Raw genomic sequence first — 15,833 nt, 5'->3', positions numbered from 1 at the left:
AGCCCTGACTCAGTACAAGTCTGACTTCTGCCGGGAGCGCACATCTCTCTCCGGATCGCGCTCCTCCATCACAGACGGACGGCACATCTTTCCCCCTTCAGAGCAGCGTTCAGCCCCCACAGAGCAGAGCAGCATGGGGAGCAGCATTTCATGCGTCCCCCAGCACAACTTCAGGTTCTCCAGCAAGAGTTTCATTCGCAGAAACAGGTAAGGGGGAGCTCACCCATATCCAGGTTCTCCAAACTTGCGTCTCTCTCAAGGCACATGTCGTGTCCTTCGCCGCGCTTTTGTTATTTTAGACTCAGCGTTTCAGCTGGAAGGACTTCTTGGCATTTGACAGAGTTTTAAGCTGAGGGGGGGGGGGGGGGGGCTGTGCGTTTTGCGAGGCTTGGTTGCGGATCAGATGGTAACGCCGCGGCGTGCGTGCGGTGCCTGCCCGGACACAAGTGTCAGTGATCCAGTTACCGTTTGCCTCTTCTTTACATCCCTGTGAAGATGATCTCACAGCTGCCAGTAAATCTGGCTGCCCTCAAAAAAAAAACCAGGGTTTGACCTTATTTAATCACGATTAATTAAAGATTTAATTCGTTTTTCTTTGGACTCCATGAGTGTAAAGTAACTGCAAATAGGGAGTAGCCTCCCCTGATGACTTTAGACTTGAAAAAAGCAAAAACATAAGAGGATTATATTTTGTTTTCTCAGTGGTTTCTATGTGCTTTCCTGCGCCTTGGATAAAATGCCTGCATGTCTCAAGTCTGTAGGACCGTCACATCTGATTCTGATTATCCCTATGCAGATGCAGTTTTTAAGTCCTGTGCTGGATGGTCATTAAAGATCTGGCGTGTCAATGAATTTCCAAGTGATAAAAAGCTAGAAAAACATTAAAAACTCAATGGCTCAAAGAGGAACACATGGAGGAGCTTCCATATAGGATTCAGGTTTCCTGTAGCATTCTCACTCTTTGTGTCACTGAATCAGGTGACGCTCAGGTATTCGCCAAAAAGAATGAAGGCGAGCGCCGCTGAATGGCACAGCAGTGACTTGGGGAATGTTGGGCGTGCAAACCGATTACCTGTCTATTATCTGCAATGCATACCTTCTTCGCTTTGCCACTGCAAAAGTTGCACGGCAGTGTGAGGCTATTATGCTTTCCCTTTGTGTGCAAGTCAATTCGAAATAAAGGCGGATTTAAAAAAAAAAAAGAAAGAAGGAACAGTATCATTCACTTGACACCCATGAATGATTAACGCTGGATGTGGCCTTACTGAATGGACAGACCTTGGTTCCCACCACACAAACAAAAGCGTGCGTTGTTGCTCGGTGAGGACGGTAGCACACATGTGCGCAGATAAGCAGATAAAGCACAAGCTGACACTGTAAAAGTAGCCCCACGGTTTTATCTCTGCAGCGAGGGTGCTTCCTTATAGAAATGTGACAGTAATGGTAATAGATGAGCCACATGCAAAACAAAGGGGTGCACTGACGGCTGATTCTCCTGTGCATATGCTCGCCATCAGAGGCACAAGACCTGATTGTTTTTTTTTTCTCCTAAACAGCGATCATTCACTGAATGAAGACAAAACAAGTGTCTGTCTGATTGACCTGTAAGAGAAGAGACACAAAACATGATTAATCAGGTTGTTTTTATTTACATGTGTTATGTATTATCCACCAAGGGCTGAAAATTATCATTTACAACTGTTAGTTTTGTCCAGCTTTAACCTGCCTATCCGGATTTTAGACGATTATATTCCTTTGCGCACCATTGTTTTTTAATTTGACCTCAAACTACTTTGGGTCGTAGGCCCTGCTGCACACGGCAAAGACCCGCTGAAAGCTGGATAGTTTCTCAGTTTCTGTTGACTTGAACTTATCTTAATTGTCATGCAGATTTGCATCAACAGATACATATCTGGACTGGACCAGATTCCACACATCGACTTGTACAACATTTTAATAGCAACAATCTTTCTGAGATACTCTAACCACGGTGAACATCCGATTGCGAGCATTAACGAATTAAATTTTTTTTTGTGTCTTTTGAGCAGCAGCCGTCTGTTTCGCAAGAAGAATCCCCAAGAGGGACAGGAGAAATCCACCAGCATCATAAATATCCTGTGCACAGTCACCCCAAGGAAGGTAAGAAACTCCTTCATCTCCACCGACAGCAACAACACAACAGTAATTCATCCCTTCAACATAAAAAAAAAAACAATCAACATGCAAACATTTCTCAGTTATCTTAACATTGAAGCACTTTCTGTATGTTTATATTTCACTAATACCGTCGACTGGTTGCAGGAAATGTCTCCTAAGGACCTACAGGCGATAGAGAACATCAAGTGGGACCCTGCGTTTGCCTATGACCCGGCCAGCGGGTGGAAGAAGAGCAGCATCAATGTGAAGAATTTCGGACGGATGATTCACAGCTCCAAAGTCCGTTTCCGCTTCCTGCAATGCCAGGTGAGAGGAACAAAGGCATGTGGCAATGACTGCATGATGACATATCAGGAGAGCAACTGCAGAAGAAAACCAACATCACCTCGAAATCCTCACCGTGGTCTGAAACAATGACCAAACCCAGGATGACGCATTCTCCCAGTCATCTGTTCAAACCCTGGGAAGTCCAGATCTGAACAAAACAATGGGAAAGTAACAGGATATTGCTCTACGACTTTTGAGCGCACGCTTCTTCGGTCTTGACGGGGTGGCTGGCTGTGAATAATCCAGTCAGCTTTCCTCAAAACAAGATTGCAAGCCTGTGTTTGGACATGCTCTCATCTGCTGCAGTTGTGAAACCTCCCCAACCGAGTTAGAACCTCGGGGTAGAGAGAGTTGCTCTGATCCCACGGGCTGATAGAGGACATGCCGGCTTCTTGCGGTGGGAACTGTAATTTTTTCAGAGCTGTGACACATCAACACTGTCAGAAAGCAAAGGGAAAAGATTGATGCAAGGACTAGCGTCACGATGGCAAAAGAACACGTTGTATTTTCAACCAAAAACCATGTAGGGTCCAGGTTGCGAAGCTCATTCATCTCATGAATTGCCCAATGCCGAATGAACAAACTGTGACGCAGTCTTTGGTTTGGCTTTTGTTTCAAATAGTTCATTAAATTAATTTGTATAGCTCTCCTTCTGTTTGATATGTATTCATTCTGGACTTTCTAACCCTCCTGCAGGAAATACACGACTGCTACCTGGATCTCTTCGAAAAGCATCTTCATTTCGTCTCCAACAACACGACCGGACTAACCTATCAGGTGAGGGCTTTTCAAATTCTACACCCACAGTGACCAAATGTCTCAGCTATGCATGCATATCTTTTCAACATTTACAAGTTTGATTTTATGAATTCATAAATTGTGATGTGCCCCCCCCCCACCCCTTTCCTGGCTACCAGCACAATGTTGGTAAACAGAAAGTATGATTGAGTTACTTCAGCTGTCTCGTAAAGCGTTAGCGGCCATTAATCATCCGTTTACTGAGCTCTCTGAGAAGTCAGCTCCCTGCCAAAAGCAGACGGCTACACACCTGTATGCAGCGTTAGTCAGACTGCAGAGGAGCTCAGCAAGAGGACAGACAGAGATTCATCCCTGATGTGCACAGTCTGACCTCAGTATCACGGGGATTTGAGGTGAACGACACTGCAAACAGAGCAGGGGACTGTGTCACAGCCATGGCTTCCCTACCGTGGTGCCGTCACCAGTGGTGCCACTCGGGCTGCCCTTAGTTTTACTCAGTGGAAATCCTTGGGCTTGATTAAATGTAAGGTGAATACTAATCTAATAGCTGTTGCTGATTAGGCACAAGTGTTGGAGAATACTAAGGAAGTTGTTAAACGTACCTTTGTTGTAACATGAATCTGGGAAGGACACCAAACTCAGACGTGTTTCAGTTTCAAGTTGAAAAACTGTTGAGATAATGAATATTTTCTCACTGAGCAAATTAACTACTGTTAGCAACACAGGTTGAAACTATGACATCACTCCACATATTATACCATCCACTGTAAGCTATTTTTTTATGTGGCTATCACGAGGTTTTGGATGCAAGGCAGCCATGTTGGGTGTTTAAAAAGGGAATTGTGTGGTGTATCTATGTATGTATGTGTGTGTGTGTGTGTGTGTGTGTGTGGGGGGGGGGATTGTTCACACTACAATTGCCAAATTCGAGGGACGTTTATACTCCCTTTTCCAACGTCAAGCTTGGAAAACTCATCATCTAAATAAAACTGGAGCCAATAGTTACTCTGTATGTTCAACCAATGGTGCAGCAGCAGTCCCAGGTCTTGTTGTTGGTACAGCTGTTATACTCAGTCTTAGTATAAGTTTATTTTGAAAATGTCTATAATAATAATAATAATAGTAGTAGCAGTAGTAATAGTAGTGTTGTTGTTGCTATACTGGGAGCTTGAATATGCATGTGTGCATGACCTTATTCATTTACATACAGTAAATGATGTATAAATAGTGAGTTAGAACAGTCCATCAACATCCTTCTTCTTCCCTATATCTTACAGAATTACATGTCTTTGTTCAGCTTTTTAAACTGGATCACGTTTCACGATCGTTTCAGCTCCATGCAGAAATGCAGCACGGTTGTTTTATGGCTTTCGGCATTAACATGTTGTGTTCTTGTGTCGTGCAGGGAACTCTGCCATTGAAGGAGCTTTCCATCTGCAACCTGCAGCAGAACTGTAATCACAGCCAACCCGAGGAATATGCCTTCCAAATAAATGGTAAGTTTGTCTTCACCAGAAACAATCCAGGCAGGTGCTGGCACATAGCACTGGTGTCCTATAATCATCGGTTATGTTTTATTGCTCATCATTCCCAATGAAAAATCGGAAATTTGAACATCTTTTGGACTTTTTGGTTGTTGTTGTTGCTTAAAACGCACTATTTTTAAGGCTTCGCTCTTTCCTTCTTCATGCTGTTCCGGTGATTCAGAGGTGCCGCGACCCTCCTCACCTCTTCAACTCCAGTCAAACCCCAGACTAACTAGAGCCAGGACCCCTTCACCCCTCGGTCAGGGAGCAGGGGGGGTAAACTGGTCTTAAAAGCCTTGCTTGTTAGACAACAGGTGCACCTCAGTCAGCCCAGCTGTCGTCAAGAAAAGCCCGGCAACAGTTCTTAACCTTGTCACTTCAGATGATCTACGACACAGTCCAAAAACTGCTCAGGCTAATATCTGCTGGAATTATGAATCAAATGTTTTTTCTTTTTACCAAAATAAGCAAACAAAAATCTACCCCAGTCATGACGGTGTAAGGTTTCTGTTATTGTAGTTCCTCATCATTTTCACCTGCCTGCTCCGCTGTCAAAATATTTAATCTCTCGGCTGTTGCCTTATCGTAAATTAGGCCTGAAGTCTCTCAGATCAAACATCTCACATTCCAGTATCGTGTTTCAGTGCTCACATTTTTCTGCATGAACCCTATTTTTTTTTTGCCATTTGGGAGGAAACATGCAGAGGGATGTGAGGACGAGGAGATCTGAGTCAGAGTAAAGATATGATGCAGAGCTCCTCTGTGAGATGAGTGTTGGGAAGCTAGAAAGTGACGAAGCAACGGAGGCGCTGTAGGAAGTTGAAGAATTCCCGGAAGCCCCTGTGTGGTTTAACATAATGTGGCTGTGAAAGTGAGCTGATGACGGATAGTTGCTCGTAACAGCCGCTTGTAACTTCTGTAAACTAACCAAAGGTTTAAATACTCACATCTTGCCGTAATTTAGAAGGAAAAACATACTTTTAATAGACGTGAAAGGGCTTAACCTTTGCCAGTAAGCCAGTAAAAGTAAAACAACCCCCGAGCCGAGCCACTGCTCATCGAGGAGGGGTCAGTGTTCTGCGGTTTGGTTCCAGACTATTAGAGTACAAAGCCACAGGCTGGAATGAAACAGAATATCTCTGGTGGTTATCTGTGGTATGTGTAGGACTGATAGGTAGAAGCAGATTGCTGCTTGGATCGTCCTGGGCCATGTACAACCCCCCCTGGGTAAGAGCAGCCTGTGGGAGGGAGCGTTTGCTCCGATCTTAAAAATACCAAACACAGCAGGTCAACAGGGGCTTTCATGGGCTTACATGTGGTCTACATGTGTTCACTTTTACTGTATTTGTTGCTTAACCTGCAGTAAACAAAGTCAGAGATGGAATTACTTTATTTTTTTATGCTAATATGACAGAAAGAAAGACGCGGGGTGACCTGTTTTCTTTTCATTGCCTTGCAGGTGTCAGCCTGAACTCCATCGTCGTCTACTGCTCCAACCAAAAAGAATTGGACACTTGGTTTGGGTTTCTTAAAGAGAGCATCGAGCAGAATGGAGGCACTGCCATCCACCCTGAAAATTACACCAGAGTGAGAGTAAGTCGTACAAGGAAAAAGTTAAGCAGTGCCCTACTTTAAAACTTTGACAAATCAAAACGTCTGTTTCCAAATTGAAAGTCATTACTTGACTCTATATGTTAATCTACCAGGCACATTAGCTATTGTTTCCAGCCACTCCTGATGAAACAGGATGTGGCAGTGTGTAAATAGGGTGAGTCATTTAAGGCCGCTGCTGGATTCCCTTGAATCCCTGCATAACAGGGTGAGACTTGGTCCGCAGGATGGCCTACTTTAAGGTTTAAATGCCGGCCCATAACTCACAGGACTTCAACACGCAAGCATGGATGTGTCATAACAGAAGAAAACAGCAGAAGCACTCTGTACCATAATTTTGCACCCATGGTAAAGATGTGTAATAAGCCTAAAAGTAAATCCATATTTTGTTGCAAGAGTATAATCAGTGCTGTCGGCTGCTGATCCAGCAATCTTCTGCCCATAGCTCGCCTACTGTAGTTGGAAAACAGGCCTGCCACGATGAGAGGGGTGGCTGGGACTTTTCCCTCTAGTTTTAGTCAAACAAAAACCACAAGGGGCTTCTTTTATCCAGCTGACTGGCAATGGGCAGCAGCAGGTGGGGGAAGGGCACTAAACATCAAAACAAAGCCTCTGTCGCTCCTGCACTTTTACTGGCATCTCATTAAAAGCACTTAAAACCTTAGAGTAATATGACAAATATACCTTTTTTTCCTATAGTTTTTAAAAACCTGGCAGGTTAACCTGGCATGGCCCTTATTTGGCAACAAGACCATTGTTACTCGCTGAAGCTTGCCCATCAGGGCACACCATCAAAAAAAATGTAACAACTGGAAGTGTAAAACAAGACTGGACAAGGTGCCAACTTTGGCTTGCCGCCATGCACAGTAAGCAGGATGCTTAGGAGATAAAAAATTCTCCCAAAGAAATACTAGCGAATATTTCTTTGAGATTATACTGTAATAAATGAATCTATTTTAAAATGTTTTGGGCATGGTACGAGGGGGCACTAATAAACGGAGCGGGAGCTGTTTTGGTTTTGTAAAACCTCAGTGGAAGAAACGTGAAACTCCAAGAATAGAAGTCAGATCTTGATCTACATTTTTCTTTCCACCTTATATCAACAATTGACGCTGGTGATAACCCCCGTTTCACTTTCCTTGTCCATCGTGTGCTTTCTGCAGTCGAACCCCAACAAGTCGGAAGGAAGAGAGGAGCTGAGGAACTCCATCAACAGAGAGCCCATCTATGAGTGGGAGGGCTCTCAGCGGGACAGCCTCGGGCCCATCACCTACGTCACCAAAGTCCGACTGCAGCACCTGCCCTGCCAGGTACGACTCTGACGCTCCATATCAGCGGTGAATCACCGTTACCGGTCACCATGTGTCTCTGGAAACAGAGGGTACAGTACAGCAGACTGTAACTCATTACACAAACAAGTTTCCAAAGTGTGGGGATTTTTTCTCACGGCGAATAAAAAGCAGGATAACATCAGCTCTGAAGCCAGGTGACTCACATAGTTTTCAAGTTGCACAACACGACGCATTACCTCAAAACAATGCAAAGGGGTGAAGCAAAAGGGAGGAGTCCATATTTTTCCCTCAATCTATCCATACAAAATATATCTACTTAGAGCTGCGCCTTATAGTTGGTGACATGCAACCAGCTGCCACACATATCTGCCTCCAGCGATCACGATCAGATGAGATCTCTTTGAATACGGCTTCTGCAGCGTCACACAGCAGTTAATCGAAGAAGATGTCCGGACACGTCTTGCATGAATATCTGTTAATTCTCCGTGGGAAGCAGCGGCAGCTCTTTTGATGTGATTTAGGGCCCGGGCTTGTGAGAGGCATCCGCTCGGCTCACAGAGCGACTCGACTCACCTCACAGCTGGAATGTCAGCTGTCTGTCCAGAGACACTCCCTCTACGAGGGAGAGGAAACATAAACTCTGTCGGTCTGCCGCACCTTTGAATGCCCCATGAACTGGTTCGACCTGAGATCTCTCTGAGAGCGTCTCAGCGGAGAATTAAGAGATAATGCCTGGTATTTCTTTTTTTTTTCAATTGTTTGCACCGGATCTCATGGTCTTATCGTTCGTGGAGTTCTCAGGGTTTGCTTTCTCGCCTGGAGAATAAGTTTGATACCGGTTTATCTTTCAGAACTCTTAAACCTCAGGTTCAGGACTTTTAAAAATAAAGTTCTGTTTGAAAAGTCATACGCACTTCTTTTTTTTTCCTGCAGAAGAAAACTCTTTTGCTGTCTGAATTTAGTACAAATTAAAAAAATTGGTCTTAAAGGCCAACAGCTACTCCGAGATGGGTCAAGACCAAAGTAGACTATAATCTTCAAACAACTTCCATCTCAAGAACGTCAAATCACCTTATGCTTTTGCTACTTGTTGTATTGTTGGGTGGTTAGAGAGGTTCTGTTAAGAACAAGATTACTAGCAATTAATATCTCATTATGTAACTCCCCTGGTTTCTTCATTTAGGATTAATCTGGATTAGTCCGTCGTGGAAGCAGAAGCTAGCTGCTAGCCATATAGCAGACCTCTATCTTCTTAAAACAACTGCAGCATTAAAACAGTGCAGCAGTTTATGCTAACACCATAAATAAAATAAATCATAGAGGTTAGAGCGATTGTACTCTTATGGTTTCTTTGTTTAGTGTTAATCCAGATTAGTTTGCCCGGGTAGCTCAAGCTAACAGCTAGTCCAAGAGGTGCCAAGGGACCAATGCAGGCCTCAACCGTCTTAAAACAATTATAATCCAGAAAGGTTCTGACCGGTTTATTATAACAAGATTTTATAAACACTTAATCTTTTGTGATGTTTGCATCAAGTGTTTATGAGTATGTCAGAGAAATTAGGGTCGGAGGAGGCAGTGCACCACCAATGATCTTGCTGTGTGAAACATATACTGAGGATGGAACATGTAAAATATTTCCTGCCAGAGTAGTCGTCTGATATGAAAGTAAAGCAGTGTAAAATAAAAATATTACATTGGTTTAAGTGAAGGGTATTGTATTGATTTTAACATGGCGTTCAGATAGTTACATATTCTTTACATATTCTGTTCTTAGTGCATGTTTCATTTAGGTAGATGATGCACTGCATCCTAACTCCAGCCTGTGTGAATATTAATTCAAGATTTAAAAAAGAATTGTGACGTGGGGTTGGTTTAAGATGGTGGAAGTCTGCTGTGCTTTTTGACTCTCTTGTTAAAGTTTGGAGCTTTTATACCTAAAGACCAAGAGAGTTAGCTATTGTAGGTACAACATTAACGATGTAATCCTTTGATAGAACCCTATTTTAAGAATCTGGAACAATCCCTTTAAAACCGTCACCGTCACCGTCAGGAAACACGATGAATAAAAAATATTTCATTATTATGATAACTTCACAGGAACAGAGCGACAGATTGCTGGTGATGTACCCTGCGACCCTGATCATCTTATCAGAGGAGAGCGACGGGCTCTTCTACAAGGTACCGTTCACCTCAGATTGTGCTCCCATTAGTCTGTAAGTGTTTGCATAAATGACTTGTGTTAATAAGTGTCCTTCTGATTACAGGGCAAACTTCCACTCAACATGATTACAGTCACCACTCCCTGTCAGGACGTCAAGCCCAACACCTTTATGATCGAAGGTAGGTGCGCTGAATCACTAACACCGCGGCATGTTGATAAGTGCGCTTCTTAACGTGTGTTTTATGCCGAGCGGCCCCCTTGAATCGTCTTGCGTCACAGAGCGTAACCCCTCAATGAATGAGAGGGTTTTTTTGTGCCTGGTGAATAATGTAGCACATTCCAGTGAGCAAGCAGACCGAATGACGGGCTTTGTTCCTCCGTCCTCTCCTCACAGGCAAGCTGATCAACCCCATAGTGGTGTCCTGTTTGGACAGGACAGAGTTCTGCGACTGGATCCAGCATTTCAAAGCTGCTGACGTCCCCGTCGTCAGCCCCCCGCCCCCCGTCTATGACATCATATACACGCCAACAAGCACAGAGGTGAGGGCTGCTCGATCATGTGTGTGTCCACAGCTGATGGGGGGTTTAAAGAGCAGTGTCCTGCTGAGCTGATGGTAGCACAAATGGAGCCACGGACTGGGGAAGAGCGCTGTGTAGTGAGGCTTTTTCACCTCGGTCGACTCTTTAAACATGCACGAAAGAAAGGTTCTTCAGCAGGCCATTAAAGTTCCTACAGAGAATGCAGAGATTAATAGAAATAACTGATTAAATAAAGAAATATGTGTATACAGTGAAATGCATTATGCAGATATAAAATCTTCTTTAAAGCCCATGTCACCAAATTCATCTGGGAAAAAATAGATGTATATATTATTTTCAGACATGGAGAGAAGTGTGTTTTTACAGAGTAAAGAAATACTTTTCCCTCTGTGGGATTAGTTTGATTCAAGGACACTTTTCAAAACCGCCAATGACTTTATCAGTCCTTCGGAAAGCTCAAAAAGTTCCTGATCTGGTTATATTAGCCGAGGCTTTACTTCTACGTCACATTGTCAATGATGAGGAGGAAAACCACACCAAGGCACAATTTTCTGTGCCAGCTCTAGAAACCTTTGTGTTAATAAACAGCGATATCTTCTGTTCTGTTATCTCCAGCAGACAACAAAGTTTGACAGATGGAGTGGAAACAGCCAGGGAAGAGCGGAGTCTCTGAAATACAGCCAGCCGGCAAGCGGACGTGGGTCCCTAAACCTTCAAGTACCAGTTCATGAGGAAAACCCGATGTCCCCCGGATACGCTGAACCTCTCTGCGTGAGTACACCTTGTCCTGGTCATTCAGACGATAGCTCAGTAATTACTGAAGCGAGGTTCTCTCTTGGTGTCTCCACTTTGTGAAAATCCACATTAGTTGGTCCCAGACTCTGAAGCTAACAGCTGGTGCCGACAGGGGCCAAAACCATAGCGGGGTTCTTCCATCTTAAAACAGCTCCAATTCTAAAAACACAATGTCATGTTATGCTATTTTATCAACCTTTACACTACCATCAAGTTTGCCTTTTATGGTGATTATAGAGAAAATGATGACTATTTGCTGGAGGTTTAGACGTTGGAGGCAGTGAGTGGTTCTGATCTAATATTAAAGTTCAGAGATATAAAAAAACATTTTCGGCAGAAAAGCTGTACATGTGTCATCTCTTAACTCCATTTCCTGTGTAAATAATCCACTTCTTCAGCTTCTGCAAATGTGACTCAAATGTGAAAACAGAAATAAAAAGCACTGGCATGAACCACCAGGATGATTTTGATGTTGGAGTTGTTTTAAGATGGTAAAAGTCCCACTTTGGCCTTGGATCCTCTCAGGCTTCAGCTTCAGCCTCCAGTGCCAATTAATCTATGTTCGTTCTAAATGAAGGAACCGAGCGAGTTATCTACTGCAGGTAAAATATTAACTGCTTATTATCTTTTAATAAAAACTCGCTGAATAAATCTTAGACTATCCGTTCCAAAATTTTAAGCTAATCAAACAAATAATGTGGTTGGAGTCAGTTGAGTTAAGCTCAAACATGTATAACAAAACAACAAAATCACCCATGAATGTACTTCTCAGAGTTCTGATTCAGCAGAACAAGTTTGATTGTAAACTATTGAGTCCTTTTAAGCGGGGAAGCTCTCTGCATTATCAGGACGTCTGACCGAACTCCCCCAGGAGAGGAGTTGTGCATCCTCCCTGCCCATCCAATTAGCTTAGAAAGAGGGCCGAGTGCCCAGAAGTAACGTTGCCGCTAAACTTTTGACCCTAACCAGCGCTATTCCAATTAATTTAATGGAGATGTTTTTTCTCCCAGTCTCAAATGACTTTGTTTACTAAAAACCTAATACGACAGCACAGAGTCCAGTCAGTAACACCAATGATGGTGTCAGGGAAACTCTCATGGCTGACTCGCCCTCCTGGATGTGATTGTCGTTGCTTACAGTACACCTCCAGCCGGCCGTCCTCCAACGAGACCGCCCGACTGGGCAGCAGGACCAACAGCGTGTCCTCCCAAACCAGGCCGGACTACGACCATAGACCTTTGTCGCTGCGCTACTCCTCGCCGCAGCACGGCTCCTGCCAGCAGCCTGCCGACAGCGCCCCGTTGTCTCAGATCTACAGCACCCCCTACTCCGCCCTGCACCACGCCAGCCCACGCCGGCTGGAGAAAGCGCCGCTCATCAAGGTAAGCCGGTCTGGTGCGTCGATCTCCGTAACCGAATACTCCCTTTGAGACCGTCGCCTCGCTTTACATGCCATGTGTGCAGTGACTGAAATAGAAACAGTCAGCAGCGAGGGTTCTACTTATGGTGTTAGCAGATGGGAATAATACAAACTAGGGTTGAAAGATCAGATCAGCTTAATGATGCATAGAATTTAATATCTATTATGGTTCATAAACAAAAGTGTAACCTAGTCTGGTCTCTAGATATTAGTCGGAGGTTATTTTACCGATTGAGAGCTGCTTCTTTAACCCACACTTGTTCACCTGTTTGGATCAGTCTAACAGCTGGAGCACGCCGCAGACATCCCTGAACTACTCCTTGAGCTCCAGCCAACGTCACTCTGACCTGTGTGCCCCGCGTCAGCCCTTGTCTCCCCTGTACGACGAGCCTTGCTCCCCGGAGATCTTCAGCCTGGAGGACAACGGCCCAGCGGTAAGTGGGCCAGTGACACTGGATCTTTAGTTTCAGCTTACACCTGAATGGGCTGTCTGAGGTCAAGCAGTCCTCCAACAAACCCGAGGACCGTGTTTGTGCTGGGATAAATTGCCCTGAAAAGTCAGATAAAACTGCTAGCAGCCTTATTTGTAGACGCTTTGTCTCGTTATGTTCAAAGAAACCCATTTATTTAGACTTCTGTGTCCCTCTCAGCAGCAGCGGTGGAAGGAACCGATCCAGCACCACCATCAGGAAACCCATCTCCTGCCCTCCTCTTTCCAGCTACGCACTCCCCCCCTGGGCAGGCGCACCAGGAGGAGCCTGGTCCTGGCCAACACCCAGGCGCAGGCGCAGGCTCCGGGCCTCGACGTGGAAACGCCTCAAAGCCAAGCAGAGCAGAGAGCAGAGGCCGTGGCGAGGCTGAAGCTCCTGCCCATGCCCAGCCAAGTTCAAGAGCAGGTGAGGGATCACAGAGGTCCACTCTTCCCGGGATGCTCCAGTTTCTGAAATGCTTCAAAGAGAAATACCAGCAAGCTACAAGAAAGTAGAGCTAGTTTATGTACTTGTGCTGAAGGGGATATATTTAACCAGATGCTGCATATGAAAGACATGCTTAGGACGGCGGTGATTGTTTGTTGTAGTTCCTCACAGGAACTGACTTATTTCTGTTTTCACATCTGCTGACAGATGCCGCTCCCACCGTGCTCCCTGAGGAACACTTCTCACATGCCATATGGTTACTCACCAGGTAAGAAGTTATGGAAAGTCCCTCTGTGCTTGCTTTGTTTCAGTTTCAACTCACTGCTCGTACAAAAGTATTCAAACTTCTTGAACTTTGACCCATTTTGTCTAGTTACAGGCACAGACTCCAATGTGTTTTATTAAGATTTTATGTGATATGCCGACACAGAGTGATGCATAATTGCAAAGTGGAAGAAAAAAAGATTTCAACATTTTCCACCAATACATTTAAGAAAAGCATTCAATCTGTTCTATTCAGCCCCTATGTTCTAACACCCCTGAATAAAATCCAGTAAAAGCACCTACTTTCAGAGAGCACACAATTAGTGATGGTAAATATTCACGTTGCTCTACAGTAGCTCACTTTGCCCTGAATTACTCGTATGAGACGAGGTGAAGCTGAATGTTAAAGGTCCCAGACACTGGAGAGAAGTCAGAAGACCAAATGGAATCTCCTTTCATGAGGAGGATTTTCCCAACAGCGACACATGCTGTGTTCAGGTACAGCCGGGACGCTAGCTTTGCAAAAATATCAGGACAACGCAAGCATGTTTTATTCTCAAATACGGCCTGACAGCTGTGCAATCACAGCGAGAGGTCAAACAAGGATTAACCCCACGGGGCTCAGTAGAAAAGCACTCTACACTTTGCACATTTTGTATGTAAAATCTTTTCAAGACCATGTGTTTTCTCCCTCCCCCCCTCTCACGGTTGTTCCCCACTTTGTGTTGGTCTATCACATTAAACCCTTTGGGAGAAACGGCACAGAAGGTGAAAAATGTCAAGCGGTATGAATACTTTTGCAAGGCACACGCGTTCAATGAATGGCTGTACTCCTGACGAAGGGCCTGTTCTCGATGATTGGCACAGTCACAGTAATCGGCGCCTTTTAAAGCGAAACCTCGGGTAAACGTGATTTATGGATGTCAGCACTACCCAGAACATCGCTGAGACTCACTTAAAAGGCCAATTTAACGACGGACGCACTCGGGTTGGATTGTTTGAACTCTTGCTTCTGTCGGGGAGTTGACAGATGGCTGAAAGGTTACCGAAGTAAAGATGCGTTAAGTGTGCAGAACGTGCCTCTGGAACAGGGGGGCGCCTATAGGTGCGATGTCCCAGAATAAGAAGATCAGCGTTCAGACAAGGATTTACATGTTCTCTGTGACTGACAGCTCACAAGTGATCCGACTGACAGGAATTTATTACAAAGACATTCCTCAGAAAGCCTTTTGACACATGATCTCTTTTGTCAACTTGCATTTTTATGTATTATATAACGAGAGTGTAGCAGCATGTTGCACTACAGAAGTTACTTTGTTGTCCAACTTCTCTCACAGCCAGGATAAGAGTTCACATGAAACTAAACCGTTGGGGAAAATTTTCTCTCACCTCTACAGATCGGCACTCGTACCTCGAACCCGCGGACCCAGATGACCAGGAAGTGGACTATGACAACATTTGGGAGTACGACGGTGAGACTGGAATGATTCAGCCGGCGTGTGGAATTTCAGAACAGTGGACGGGATTAGACTTTGGGGCCCGGGGCCTCGGTCCCATGGTAACTCAGCAGAGATGGTCATAAAATCGAACAAAAGGCCCGGCACTCGTCTGGACGTGCGCAAACATCAGATCGCTATCAGAGGGATAATAAAAGCCAACAGTCGCAGCCAGAGCTGCTGCCGGCGTGTATAAATGTGAAGAAGTGCTGGGTCAGATGTTACAGAGTCAAGCAGAGGAGCGAATGAAGAGTGGGAAAGAATATAAAGCAGTGCTGCACTTGTCCGGGTCTTATGTAGCATTTAAGGTTGGACCTCACGGTGCATTGTATGTAGCTTTATTAATAATATTACATGTATTATTACTGTTACATGTATTATTTAACTGCACTGTTGCTGTTTCGTTTGCATTTTTTAAAAGGATTCTCTGTGTTTCATTTTGTTTTGTTTTTTTTAAATTAAATCTGTAAAAGCATTCCATTACAGCTCGTTTTGGTGCAAAGTATTTGAGTATGTTGTGTAAATGTTGTAAATGTATTTAGCTGCATTGTTGATGGAAATAGATGCG

At 44.4% G+C, this 15,833-nt stretch overlaps 1 protein-coding gene across 1 annotated transcript; it reads left to right on the top strand.

Moving 5' to 3' along the window:
• plekhn1 (pleckstrin homology domain containing, family N member 1) lies at positions 1–15,623 on the top strand. Its single transcript, XM_012850434.3, has 16 exons — positions 1–207; positions 2,049–2,139; positions 2,302–2,463; positions 3,181–3,261; positions 4,649–4,739; positions 6,229–6,362; positions 7,544–7,690; positions 9,770–9,850; positions 9,937–10,012; positions 10,228–10,373; positions 10,989–11,144; positions 12,308–12,550; positions 12,867–13,022; positions 13,239–13,484; positions 13,713–13,773; positions 15,167–15,623. The coding sequence occupies exons 1-16, from the start codon at positions 134–136 to the stop codon at positions 15,349–15,351; spliced, it is 2,130 nt and encodes a 709-aa protein (XP_012705888.2). The 5' UTR covers positions 1–133; the 3' UTR covers positions 15,352–15,623.
• The last annotated feature ends 210 nt before the right edge of the window (positions 15,624–15,833 follow it).

Source organism: Fundulus heteroclitus, chromosome 1, assembly GCF_011125445.2.
Source record: "Fundulus heteroclitus isolate FHET01 chromosome 1, MU-UCD_Fhet_4.1, whole genome shotgun sequence".
Classification (NCBI taxonomy): domain Eukaryota; kingdom Metazoa; phylum Chordata; class Actinopteri; order Cyprinodontiformes; family Fundulidae; genus Fundulus; species Fundulus heteroclitus.
Note: the sequence above shows the minus strand (reverse complement) of the source record. Positions and strands in the feature narration are given on the sequence as shown.